The sequence below is a fragment of the Clarias gariepinus genome, chromosome 2 (assembly GCF_024256425.1).
Source record: "Clarias gariepinus isolate MV-2021 ecotype Netherlands chromosome 2, CGAR_prim_01v2, whole genome shotgun sequence".
Lineage (NCBI taxonomy): Eukaryota > Metazoa > Chordata > Actinopteri > Siluriformes > Clariidae > Clarias > Clarias gariepinus.
Window position 1 is genome coordinate 11,664,872 of NC_071101.1, and position 14,164 is coordinate 11,679,035.

The 14,164-nt window shown below is 40.1% G+C and overlaps 1 long non-coding RNA gene and 1 gene segment (V, D, J or C); both read left to right on the forward strand.

Annotated features, from left to right (window-relative positions):
* Positions 1 to 1,036: 1,036 nt before the first annotated feature.
* On the forward strand, positions 1,037 to 5,680 carry LOC128516720 (immunoglobulin lambda constant 6-like). The segment is given in 3 exon segments: positions 1,037 to 1,107; positions 4,613 to 4,698; positions 5,342 to 5,680. Coding segments are annotated over 3 exon segments (480 nt in total).
* A 3,915-nt stretch (positions 5,681 to 9,595) lies between these two features.
* LOC128515838 (uncharacterized) lies at positions 9,596 to 10,666 on the forward strand. Its single transcript, XR_008356711.1, has 2 exons — positions 9,596 to 9,632; positions 10,191 to 10,666. It is a non-coding gene; the product is annotated as an uncharacterized LOC128515838 (long non-coding RNA).
* The last annotated feature ends 3,498 nt before the right edge of the window (positions 10,667 to 14,164 follow it).

Here is a 14,164-nt window from a genome sequence, read left to right on the forward strand (position 1 = left end):
GGAACATAAACAGCCACCATGATTACATGTGAAAACTCCCTGGGTAGATAATATTGGCGAAGTCCGACAGCACACAGTTCAACATCCGAGCAGCAGATGCGCTCTTTAACAGTAATGTGAGCTGGGTAACACCACCGTTTATTCATGAGCACAGCCAGCTCTCCCCCTTTGCGCTTACCGCTCGATGCACAGTCTCTGTCGGCACGAACCGTGTGGAAGCCGCTGATCATAGTGTTAACATCAGGAATATCCTGGTGCAGCCATGTCTCCGTGAAGCACATTAAACTGCACTCCCGATACTCCCTCTGGCTCTGTGTTAGCGCCGTCAGTTCGTCCATCTTATTTCCCAGTGATCTTACATTCCCCATAGTGATTGTAGGGAGACACGGCTTATAAGTTTTTTCTGTAAGCCTTCGTTGTCTCAAAGCCTCCCTCTTCCTCCGTAGCTTTTTATTTCCTTTGCATCCTCTGTGTGTCTTACGCCGAATTTCCACAGGGATTTCCTCTGGTTTTGGAGCTAAAGCGGCTGGCTTCAGGTCAATCAGCTGATCTCTGGTGTAAACAATGCGCGCTGCTTTGAGTTGTTGCGCCACTGCGCTGAGAAGTTGAGCTGCGAGGAACATAAGCACCAAAACCTTTGTAGCCCACATGTTGACATGCCGAAAAAACAATATGCGGTTTTACGGAACACAAAAAAGCAAACACGAATTAGCAGAATAAAAAAAACGAAGAAATAGAATAAGAAATAGAGGAAAATAGTATTAGAAGTTCAGGAGCGTTTGTAATAGGCAGCACACGACTTCGCGCATGCGCACTACCTGCAATACCTCCTGTACCGCTGTAATGTGTCCAGCTTCCTGTTTGTGATGTAGTTTCCTGTTTTTGTATTGTTGCTGTGAAAGTTTTGCGTTTGTATCAGCGTTTAAATTATATAGCTTTTCCATTTTTACGATAATAATATTAATAGAAACTAGTTTTTACATTTACATACTACTGGGCTTCGCGTTCTTTGCGTTTTTTTTGCGCTTTTTGGAGAATGCGCGAGTTTCTTCGTATAAAAACAACAAACAGAATTCAGCTCGAAACTGCTAAACCCCGACACACAAGGTACGTTATCATGTCTACCATCCAGCTCATTCAGTGTGTGGAGTGCAGGATGTTTGGACATTCTTCCTCCGTCATTAGTGATAATTTTACTTGTGATAGGTGTGTGTTAGTGAGCACTCTGATAGAGAAGATATCAGCGTTAGAGGAGCGCATCCAGACTTTAGAGAGGGTGTTATTCCCATAGCAGAAAGTCTGGGCTCCGGCATAGGAGCCCTCACAGCAGGGCGAGTGGGTGACGACTCGGCGGGATACTCGTTCAGCCAAAGCTAACACTAAGGCTAACCCACCAGAGCACACCTCTTTTGCACTTCACGTGTCCAACGTTTGCTCTCCTCAGTGATGTTCCCGCTGAAAGAGCTGAAAGAGCTCTGGTTATAGGAGACTCTACAAAAAATTATTAGATATAAGAAACTTGCTCCCTGGTATAACGACCACACATGTACTTTAAAACAGACAGCTTGGAAATTATAACATAAATGGCATCAAACTAAATTGTTAGTATTTTAAATAGCATGAAAGGAGAACATCCTGAATCATAGAAAAGCTCTTAGTGTAGCTAGATCAACACATCTCTCCACTCTTATAGAAAATAACAAAAATAATCCTAGATTTTTATTTAAGACCGTAGCCAAATTAGCTAGAAATAAGACGACTTCAGACATCTCCACAACAACATTGTGCAACAGTGAGGAATTTATGAACTTTTTTAATAATAAAATTGTAAATATCAGGCATAAAATCGAAGCTTTGAAACCAGACAATGCAATTGATGCAAATGTTAAACTAACTTTTAGTTTCCTTAAACGCATTTTCTTAAACAGATAGTACCAGCAATAACAGAACCCCTGTTGAGAATAATTAATTCCTCACTCAGCATTGGCTATGTTCCAAAATTATTTAAATTAGCAGTTATTAAACCGATTATTAAGAAACCTGACCTTGACCCCTGTCAGCTGTCCAGTTACAGGCCAATATCAAACCTCCCCTTTATCTCTAAGATTCTGGAAAAGATAGTAGCGGAGCAGCTACAGTATGCTCATATCTACATAGAAATAGCATACATGAACTGTATCAGTCAGGATTTAGGCCCCATCACAGTACAGAGACAGCACTCGGTAAAGTAGTAAATGACCTCCTATTGGCCTCTAATCAGGGTTGTGTAACAATGCTTGTATTACTCGATCTCAGTGCAGCTTTTGACACCGTTGATCATGGCATTCTTCTTCACAGATTAGAAAACAGAGTAGGTAATAAGGGTAGCTGTGGGCAGAATATCAACAGTGACTGACATCAGTTCAGAGTCTGACAATGTAATATGGGTAGGATGAGTGATAGAGACTGAACAAAAACTAAAACTATCCAGTCATGAGAAAGAGAAATAGAAGTAATAGAAGTATATAATTATACAATATATTTTTTAATAGTAGTAGCCATTATGGAGTCTGTGTACTGTGGTGTTATGATTACTGATAGATTTCTAATTGTTATTGTTTTGCTGTGAGTTAATGTGGTGTGGTTCCTCTCCTCCACACAGTGTCATTGTGTCGTATCACATCTTCCAACTCAGCACCTGCAGTCGCTCCCAGTTGCAGCAGTGCAATCTCTTTTAGTGGCGGACTGGCCATCTGAAGAACCGGGAGTTTTCCTGGTGGGCCGCCTGCCAAGATCGGCCCAGTCAGTACACAAATATATAAAAAATGACGGAAACCATAATATTACATCTTTTTCACACTCATATGGATAAGTGCGTCAATCGCACGGGCGCTGCCGACAAAGAGCGTGTTGTTGCAGGAGAAAGAGGTTGATTTACGACAGCTGTTTATGGGAGTGTAGTCCATTGCGGGAGATGCATTGTGGGTAATGAGGTCCGGTGTGTGTGAATGCGAATGCGAGATGTAAGCTGGGATACAGAGCCTGAGTTTGGTTTTCTTTTCAGTAGTTTTTAGTTTGATTTAAGTGCGGGATCCACCCGAAAAGTTGTACTATAGCCCGACAATGCATCAAATAAAAGAACGGGCATCGACCACTTTGTCCATCTCATCAGTACATGAATTAACGGACTGTTATGCTGCAACATTAAAAAATAATGCGCACATGCGGATGTTTTGCCCTCCCTCAATATTAATTAGACACCTTCACTTTTAATTTATGGAGGGAGAGATATGGATCCTTTCTCGATGCAGCGAATTTTTTTGAGCAAATTAATAATAATTTTAATAAATGAAAAGGAGGAAGAAGAAAAGGTGGAGATGAAAGTTACACGAAAATAAGAAAAAGCTTTAGAGGTAAATGCTGTGAAATGATTCTAATAAACAGATTCTGCCTTTGGTGTGAAGGAAAGTTCCAAATTCAAATTCAAATTCAAATTTTATTTGTCACATACACAAACATACACAGTACGAAATGTAGTGAAATGCTTATACGACCGCCAGTGACTTTAAAAAGAGAATTAAAACTTATAAGTAATAAATATCAATAGAAGAAATATGATAGAAAATTTTGCCATTGACCCTAAAAGAGAATTAAAGTTTACAAATAAGAAATAAATATGAATAAAAGAAATACGATAGAAATTAAATAGAAAAAAAAATAGAAAAATTTTATTTTATTTAGTTCCCGTTCCGCTCTGATGGCTCTAACATTACGGTCAGGGACAGCGAGGCTGGATCCAGCAGCCCACCACATCCCACATCATAATACACTGGCTCATTAAAGTGGAGATTCATTTTTAAAACCACATACTAGTATAAAAATATAACACAAACAAAAAGGTAAATAAAAAAGTTTTACTGAACATATATTGGGTCATATTTGTAAAAACAAAGAAACAAAGTAAAGAACAATAAGTTCATTATTCAAAGTTGTTCAGATCAGTGTAAAGTTAGTAAGTGCTATAACGCCACCTGGCACAGTTTCATCCCAGTGGAACAATCTGACTACATGTGCAGTGCCATAGAAAAGTATTTGCCCCTTCCTGATTTTTTTTCTTTGCATATTTGTCACACTTGTACAGTATGGGTGGAATTTCGCCTAAACACTTTATGAGGAAAAGACAAAATCGGCTTTTTTGTTTGTGAGATATTACGAACATTTCACAGGGGGAATCATCACAGTTGATGGTGATTGTGGATTGTTGATATTATAATTAACCATTGCCAATATTTATCAGAAGTTATTTTTTTCTTCTGTAGTGAAAAAATGACAAGTTTAGTAATTTACTTTAATTCATCAGGATTCAGACTGACTGCAGGGGAGCTTTAGATGTCAACATTATAAAATTATTTCTGTATCAGGTATATTGTGTTGCTGACTGTACTAGTTTCTGACTGTTTCTCACTAGTCTATCATTTGGTGTTTCAATTCTGGTTTGTTGTACGATGTGCAGATAAACTTGTGTATCTGATCTACAGTCTTATTATCACAGAGTTCAGTATGTTAGAGTTTACATTAACATTAATATAACTATTTGTGTGTGTGTGTGTGTGTGTGTGTGTGTTCACTGTAGTGTGACAGAGGTTTTTGTACGACGGCTTCATTGGAATGTATCACTGTGGTACACTTTTGGTGGCGGCTCCAAACTCATTATAAGAAGTAAGTGCCTTCTTTTTCTAGAAGCTCAGAGATTTATTAGTACTTTTACACAATTTAATAAAATGTATAAATTTACTGTAAAATTATAATTTAACATTAATATAAAGAAAAAAACATTTTTTATGAAGAAGAGAAATGTGATGTGAAGCGCAGAGCTGCTTCTGTAAAATATCAGCTTTTGTCTTATTTTGTAAAATTCAGTCTAAAACTTTTTAAGACAAATTTGAAATATTAGTTTTTAGTGGATTAAATTTTGCTTTGTGTTGCTCTAATTTATCATAGTCCTGAAAATGTGTGTAAGAATAAATCATGAACAATGGTGGGTTATTGCTTTTTTTTATTAATGATGAGCCACAAAATAATTATTAACATTATGTAAAAAAAATAAATAAACATACATAACTTTACCGTGGTGTGATGCTCATTCATACACACTGTGTTTTGTTCAGAAGATGGAGATTTGATTTGGTTGGATGACGTTACGAGAATTCTGCTTTGTTGTTCAGTATGTTAAGATAAACTTGTGTATCTGATCTACAGTCTTATTATCACAGAGTTCAGTATGTTAGAGTTTACAATAACATTAATATAACTGTTTGTGTGTGTGTGTGTGTGTGTGTGTGTGTGTGTGTGTTTTCTCCAGCTGGTCCGGTGGTGAAGCCCTCCGTGTCTCTGCTCCCTCCCTCCTCTCTGCAGCTCTCTGAGGGATCGGCCTCACTGTTCTGCCTGCTCTCAGCCTATTCTCCACAGGGGGCGCTGCTGACCTGGACCGTGGATGGTGCCGAGGTAAACGAGGGGATTGTTACCAGCACAGAAGAACAGAAGAACGGCTTCTACAGCCGCAGCAGCACCCTGACCCTCAGCAAAGAACGCTGGGAAGAGGCCGAGGTGTTTGGCTGTACCGTCTCCTACCACGACACGACTCAGATCACCTCGTTCCGAAAGAGTCGCTGTGACGCTCACTAGAAATCAAGTGTACACTTTAAAGCATGCTTAGTTGTCTAAAATGGTATCAGTGGTGTAGCTATGCTGAAATAAAGCTTTAATGTGGAAAGCATGTCTCCTTTTTCAGTTGTGAAGTGTCTTTGGCAGCGATTTGGAACAGCAGCTTTAACAGCAGGTCGAGTGCAGTGTGTGTGTTGTGCTTGAGTGAGTTTGTCTAAAGAACCATGAACATCTGCTAAAAGTGCTGATCTATTCTGGAAACTGTTCATGCAAGTGTGTGTGTGTGTGTGTGTGTGTGTGTGTGTGTGTGTGTGTGTTTTTGATGGCTAATGTGCTACTAGGTAAGGAGGATCACACTCATTTCTAATTTTTCTGACTGGTTAGATGGTGCCTAAAACTATCAATACTGTAAATTGTACTGCATTCCACTTAAATACAAGAAAAAACAAAGATTCAAGACAAAAACTTTAGAAAATTTCTGATCATAATGAAGCATTTACTCCTTTTTTTAGGAAGTAATAAAGTCTTAATAGAGTTTGATCTTTCTCTCTGAGTCGATGCACATCATAGGAAATTTCCTAAATGTAAATGTACTCAAGGGAGTCTTCCACTGTAATGTATGAGCAGAGCAGGTAATGCACTACACACACTAATCCCTACTTACCTCCTGCTGTGTATTAACACATCCAAAATTGGATAAAGGTTATACACAGCATTCCTGTACGTATATGCTGAGTAGTTACGTCATGATTAACTCAGAGCAGTCTGTTATTTCTGAGCTTGAAGATGCTGACAGACTCAAAACTACATGACCAGAACTAAATAAAGATTAAATATCAGTTTAAGCTCTTTCTTCTGTTCTGAAGAGAGGAGAGGGAGACCTTCAGTAACATATATCAGGAGATTTGAGAGACAGCCGTCATTTACACTGTTTGCTGGAAATTCTGCATTAACTCGATGAAACAATCTAATTGATTCAAATAAAAGGTTACAAAGTGGGCTGAGAGAGCCATGTGTTCTTAATGAAGCAAAAAAGTTCCAAATGCAGTAATCTATATCTTCCCTTACAAATTGAACAGAATAGCAGCAAAGTGTATCAGCATGACAAAAAAACAAGACACAGGTGAGACAAACTGATAATAAAACTTCTATAAAGACAGGACAAGAAAAAAGTGATCAGAGGTCATGTATAAAACTGGGCCATCAGCTGGAGAAATCAGATCACATTAAAACAACACCTTAATGCTACGTGATTCCTGACTCAATAAACCATCAAACAGGAGTGAGACCTGAACCGCAGCACAAGAAGTAGTATTGCACTGTCTCTTAAGCATATTTACATCTACAGCACTGGGAACATCCCCTTATCCAGAGTGACTTATAGACGTACATGTGCTTTGGTGGTCTACAATAAAACACATCCTCATAAACTAATAAAATATTATGAGGCTAAATTCCTGTTAGAGAGAAGTTAATATTAGTGCAGAAAGAAAACAACAGCACAAGATGAAGTTTTTTATTAGTGTTTATTTAAGCGCTTGGTGACTGAATAAAGTTCTTTGTTTGAAGCCTGATAGTGCTGCAGATGTTCAGTTTTTTAGAGGATGTTTATTCCATCACCTGTGGGCCAGGACAATAAACAAAAATTGTGATGAGATATCATAAGAGAGGCGGCATGGTGGTGTAGTGGTTAGCACTGTCGCTTTGCACATCCAGGGTCCGGGTTTAAGTTTGCATGTTCTCTCAGTGCTTGGTGGGTTTCCTCCGGGTACTCTGGTTTCCTCCCACAGTACAAAGACCTGCAGATTATGCTAATTAGTGTTCCCAAAATTGCATGTAGTGTGTGAATGAGTGTGTGTGTGTGTGCCCTGCGCTGTACTGTCCAGGGTGTACCCCGCCTTGTGCCCTAAGTCATCTTCACTGGAACTGAGATAAGTCCTTTGCAACCCTGAAGACAGGATAAGGCAGTATAGACGATATGTGAGGGAGTGAGTGAGCATCAGGAGAGAAAGTTAGATAGTTTTGTAAAACTACCCAACGTTTGATTGTCCTGCCAGATATTGTTGCACAACAGTTCTCCCAACAATCACAAAATATATCATAGTAATGCATCTCTAGTAATATACTGCAACTCAGACTTGCTGTAAATTAGTTCATGGCTGAAGAGCTTCGAAAACATACTGAGATTCACATAGAAACATTGGATGCTGAAAGAGACAGAGAAAGAAAAGAAGGAGGGAAGGATTGAGGGAGTGAGGGAGAGGTATAGTTACTTGTAGGAAGAGCAGGGAGAAGAAGAGTGCAGAATACTAAGTAATGGTGTGAAAAGTGAAGTGGGATAACACTGATATCTCATGCTGGTGAAGGATGGATGGTCAGATCCAAAAGGTTTACATTAGTATGTTTTAAAAGAGAGATGTTAAATCTCTGGATATAGGAGTTGTAAAGAGAGAGAGAGTGGGGAGTCAGGAGGACTGGAGGCTTGACTAAAGGGGGTTACACAATAAAAAGAAAGAAAATGAGATCTCAGAGCTAAGAACAATGATTTATGGGTAATAATTTGAATTTCATATTAGATTAGAATAAAATCTTAAAATGAGACAGTAGAAGATCTGTATGAGAAAATGCAGAGAAAGCAGGAAAGCTGGTGTCACATAATACTATGAAGTAAAGCAGGGCTCAGTCTTATCAGGAAGGGGAGAGACGGAACACCAGTTTAATTCCCAAATGTTAAGAGAGAGTCTGTGAGGACAGGAGGAGTTACACCAGTGACTGAGGGAGAATCCAGAGCAGAGCTGAAGTGTGTCCTGAAAAGGACAAGAAAAACACACCTAAAGCTAAGAGCAGATTATTAACGTTGACTGATATCAGGACAGCATCTGAGACTGTAATATGGGTAGGATGAGTGATAGGGACTGAACAAAACAGATGATTATCCACCAAACAGTTTCAGTCATGAGAAAAAGGAGCAGAAACATTTATGAATCAATAGAAGTATTAATTGTACAGTAGTGGCCATGGGGTGGACTGAGTGCAGTGTGGTATTATGATTTTTGAGAGATTTCTAATGTAAGTTGTGAGTTAGTGTGGTGTGGTTCCTCTCCTCCACAGAGTGTCATTGTGTCGTATCACATCCTCCAACTCAGCACCTGCAGTCGCTCCCAGCTGCAGCAGTGCAGTCTCTCTACAATCTGACTGAGGGAGGTTTTTTGTACGACTCTATAACACTGTGTGAACAGCCAGTTGCTACTGATGTAATGTAAACTCTTACAGTAGTAATCTGCTGCATCTTCAGTCTGGACTCCACTGATGGTCAGAGTGAAATCAGATCCAGATCCACTGCCACTGAAACGAGCTGGAAAACCTGACTGTAGCTGATTTGCAAGTTTAATCAGGAGTTTAGGAGTTTCTCCAGGTTTCTGCTGATACCAGTGTAAGCGGTCACCATTAGAGTCCTTGTACACTGCCTGACTGGTTCTACAGTTGATGGTGACTGTTTCTCCTGGACGAGCAGATTTTACTGCAGGAGTCTGAGTTACTGTGACTTGACCTCTGCACTCTGTAAAAATATATATTATAATTTACCATGAAACTGAAACATTATAATACATAAAAATGTGTATTTGTATAAAGAGATGATTGTAGAGATAAAATCTGAAGCAGTGTCTGACCTTGAGTCCAGAGGATCAGTGTCCAGATGAAGACGGGGATCAAAGTCATGGTAGCTGTGGGTGAAGTTGCTGTAGCAGCAGCTCTCAGTCATGAAGTGTTAAAGTCACAGCGCTATAAACACTCCCAGAGCACTGAAGCATGAGCTGCTAATGCAAAGTGGAACCTCTCTTTATGGAAATGTGTGTGTGTGTTTGCGCGTGTGTGTGTGTGTGTGTGTGTGTGTGGTCACTGTAGTGTAACTAAGGTTTTTGTACGACGGTTTAATTAGAATGTATCACTGTGGTACACTTTCGGTGGAGGAACCAAACTCATCATTGGTAAGTCACTTTTACTTCTTTTAGGAGTCTAAAAGTAAAGAAAAATAACTTCGGCTCATCATTTACATGAGTTAAATAAAAAAAATTTGTGTATAGTTATCAGTAATTTATTTATAAGTAACTCTTTACTGTAAAATAGTAAAATAATAAATGAGTGAATAATGAAAATATAATAAATACTCTGTGTGTGTTGGTGAGTTTAAACCTGGTCACTGGTTCATATCTGAAGTTTAGTGTAAATTGTTCTAAAGTCTCTGTGCTGATGTAAAATACAGACGAATGCTGCTGTGTGTTTGTGTTAACCAATGAACATTTGTGTAATCAGATCCATTTACTACTATCACACAGGGAGCACTTTATATTACACATCAGTAAGAAGTGTTTAACACAGAATAAAGCTGATCAAAGTCTGAGTCGCTCCACAATATAACCAGTAACTAGTAAATCTTCTCCTGCTGAGTGGTTCTACTGAACTGCAGTCATGTGAATAAGCAGTAATGAGTAAATGTTGTGTAAGTGTGTGTAAATGTGTGTTTATTGTGTGTTTGTCTTCTCCAGCCGGTCCCACGGTGAAGCCCTCCGTGTCTCTGCTCCCTCCCTCCTCTCTGCACCTGTGTGAGGGATCCGCCTCGCTGCTCTGCCTGCTGTCTGCCTACTCTCCACAGGGGGCGCTGGTGAGCTGGAGAGTGGACGGCTCAGAGGTGAAGGACGGGGTTCTGACCAGCGCAGAAGAACAGAAGAAGGACGGTTACACACGCAGCAGCACCCTGACCCTCAGCAAAGCAGTCTGGGAAAAGGGGGAGGAGTTTGTCTGTACAGTCTCCCATGCTGGTGTCAATCATCCGGTCACGTTCAGAAAGAGCCAGTGTGAAGACTAACAGCTCCAAGATAGAATTTAACACTGAGCTGCTTACACATCCATCTACAATAGAGTTTCAGTTCTACACAATGCTGACATTTCTGTCTTTACTCTCTTCACTGTCCTGTTGCTCTTCCTGTAGTTTTGCTCTGCTGAAATAAAGCTTCATTTTGGACATTGTGTCTTGTTTTATTCCAGTTAATAGTCATTATCAGTGTGATGAGAGAGTGTGTTTAGCTGTAGATTCAGTGCTGTGTGTTGTGCTTCAGTGAGTTTGGCTGAAGAAACTTGAACATCTGGTGAAAGTGCTGCTCTATTCTGGGAGAAAGAGGATCACTCAGCCGTCTTCATGTGAATCTCACTTCCTCTACACTGCTCTCTGATTTACTGCTTAACACTGACTCTGTGTGTTTAGCTGGGTGTGGAGCAGGAAGCTGCTTTCATCTCTTTCTTTACTGCAGGGTTTATGCTTGAGTGAACTGACAGGTAAAGACTTATTTTATATTAATAAGATGGAGGAGTTCAGATCCTCATCCATTCCTACTTGTGTCAAAACTGTACACTGAATTTACACTGAAAATCAGCTTCTGACTTTCTTTTACCTCAGAATGAATTAGACCTTCTGAGAACAGTGTTTATGTCCATTCTGGACCCAGTATAAATGAATCAGTGCATAACAGGACACATTTATGAATACCTTCAGATTAAATTTAGAAAACATAATATCAAATGTGCCCCTATTTATTAGGATGAGGAAATTATGAAGGAGCTGGCCTGCTTAAATAAATTTGTTTGCCCCACGTTCTGCCTTTCTGCTAGCAGATTTTAATGGTTTTTAACAACATAAAAGGAACACTTAATGTAAAATTCTACTGTAAAGTGGGGGTTTCATAGTTTTTGCCACCTTGGAGCAACTGAAGTGCTTTGACTGCAGGCGATATCAGACATGAAAGGCAGCGCTGTCTGCACTGGGTTGTGCAGCCGGGCAGCTTAGGGGGCGATTCGGCATGAATCCACTGTAGTCACGACAAGTCTCTTGCTGTGTTCTGTAGCTTCGATAGATTACAGTTACAAAAACTCATTTTACTGTATCCTTTTAGCTTACTGTCTCACGGTCAAAAGCATGTGTTCTCCACATCTTAGCACTTCATCCTGCAGTACTGGCTTCCACATCTGCCATCTCCAGACAAGCTTCACGAACTGAAAAACACCAGAGATGGCAGATGTGGAAGCCATTACTACAGAATGGAGTGCTAAGATGTGGAGAACAAAAGCTTTTGACCGTAAGAAAACATGTAAATAAGTTTACAATTTTTTTCTTTCATAAAGTGTGTTAAGATCTCTCTCTCTCTCTCTCTCTCTCTCTCTCTCACTTAGTTGAGCTACTGTACACATGACATTCCTGAGTTCTGCTCATCTGGGACAATTTAATAATTATAATTTATACATATTTCATCATGCTTTTCAAACTCATTTCCCATTTTGTGACTCTGATACAGTATGAGGAGGAAAAGTCAGATAGTTTTCTAATACTACACAGTTTCTTATCCTGTGAAATGTTGTTACACAATAGTTCTCCATAACAGTCACAACATACATCAAATTTATTGCAACTGTGCAATAACACCTTTTTAAATTGTGCAATATTATATTCGCTATTGCAATTTGAAATTTGATTGAAACTATAATTATTGGATTGCTTTTGCTTTTACTTTTGTATTTATACACTGTACTGTCCCTACTTTATTTTTCTTTGCTGTTGTAACATAGAAATTTCTTCACTGTGGTATATATTATCTTATCTACTCCTTATCTTATCCTATCTTATCTTATCTTATCTTAGTGATGCATCTCTATAAATATACTGTAGCTGCAGACTTGTGAGATTTCGTTTCAGATGAAGAGCAGCCAAACATGCTGAGATTCATACAGAAACATTGGATGCTGAAAGCCACAGAGAAAGAAGATAAGAAGGGGAGGATTGAGGGAGTGAGGAAGAGTCAGATAACACTGATACCTCACACTGGTGAATGATGGATGACTATGTACAATATGTTTACAATATTGTGTTTTAAAGGTAAGATGATAAATATTGAGATATAGGAGTTGGAAGAGGGAGAGACCTCAGGAGGACTACAGGCTTGTCTGAAGTGGGTTACACTTTAAAAAAGAGGAAATGGAAAGAAGGAACATCAGCTCCAATCCCAAATGTTAGGAGAAACAAAAGAGCCAATTTTGCACCAAACAACTTCAGTCATGAGAAATAGGACCACGATAATTTATAAACTTATAAAACGTCTCGGGTTACTTTGCTGTAACCCTGTTCCCTGAAAAGGCGGGAACGAGATGCTGCGTGAAAACGCTATGGGAACATCTTGTCATGTTGCCGGTTGTGAAGCATGTGTGTACCAAATGCGCCAAATTTTTGGCTTTTATAACCTCGGTCAGGTGATGTCATCTGATAAGACGCACCTGCAGGTTATAAATCTGAAGAGCACGTACTGGACACAGTAAGTGAAGTCTCTCCTGCTCCGAAGCTGTAAAGGCGGAGGACAGAAGGCTTCCAAACAATAGGATGCATGTTGGCAAATGTGTTCGGAGAGGACCAACCCTCCGCATCACATACTTGCTGCAAGGGAATACCTCTTGCTAGTGCAATAGATGAGGCGATTCCCCTGGTTAAATGAGCCCTGATTCCTAGAGGTGAAGTGAGCCCACGCGCCTCATAGGAGAGGGCAATAGCATCTCTCACGCAGCTTGTGGCCCCGAAACATATAAAAGCTGCTCTGACTTACGCCACTGGCTGATGCGGTGGACGTAAATCTAAAGAGCACGTACTGGACACAGTGAGTAAAGTCTCTCCTGCTCCGAAGCTGTAAAGGCGGAGGACAGAAGGCTTCAAAAACAATAGAGATCTCCGATGCTCTTCGAGAGGTAACACCAATTAGAAAAACCATCTTAAGGGTCAGAAACCTGAGGCGCTGACTCTAGTAGTTCAACAAGGGGGCACAAGCCAGAGGATAAATTTATTTAGTTTTTTTTGCAGAAACTCCAGCACTAAAACAATTCGGCAGTGGACTGAGTCTACCTGCTTCGTCATGCACCAACTTTCAAATACATTCTATTTGAGGGAAGGCAGCCCTAGTACTTAGAATAGTCTTAATTACGCTGGCTAGAAGACCAGCTTGACTGAGAGTAGTAAAGGGGACATTTGCTGATCTTGCGAGGCGAAGAGGTCCACCTCAGCTACATGAAATTTTCCCATTACCTGGTAAATCGCCCTAAGGGACAGGAATCTCGTGCGCTAGCTATTTAGCGGCGCGAGCACAGTCCGCCCTGGCGATTAATATATGAGACTGCCATAGTGCTGTCCACCCGCAGTAGGACATGGTAGTCTCAACTGCTGGAGGAAGTGCTTTAGGGCCTAAAATAGAGCCATGATTTTAAGGCAATTGATGTGCCGCGCAAAAAGATGGCCTCTCCAGCTCTAAATAGGACTAAATAGGAGACAGCACCCCCAAATAGCAAGCAGTAAGCAAACAGCGCAACTGACTGAGAGAGCGATAACTCACCCATCAGAAGAGCCGAGCGTGATGGAGACGCTAACAGGGCAGACGGCTGACAGCGGCCCGGTGGCAAACTCACAGACAGCAAAAAGTTGATAGTTATAGTC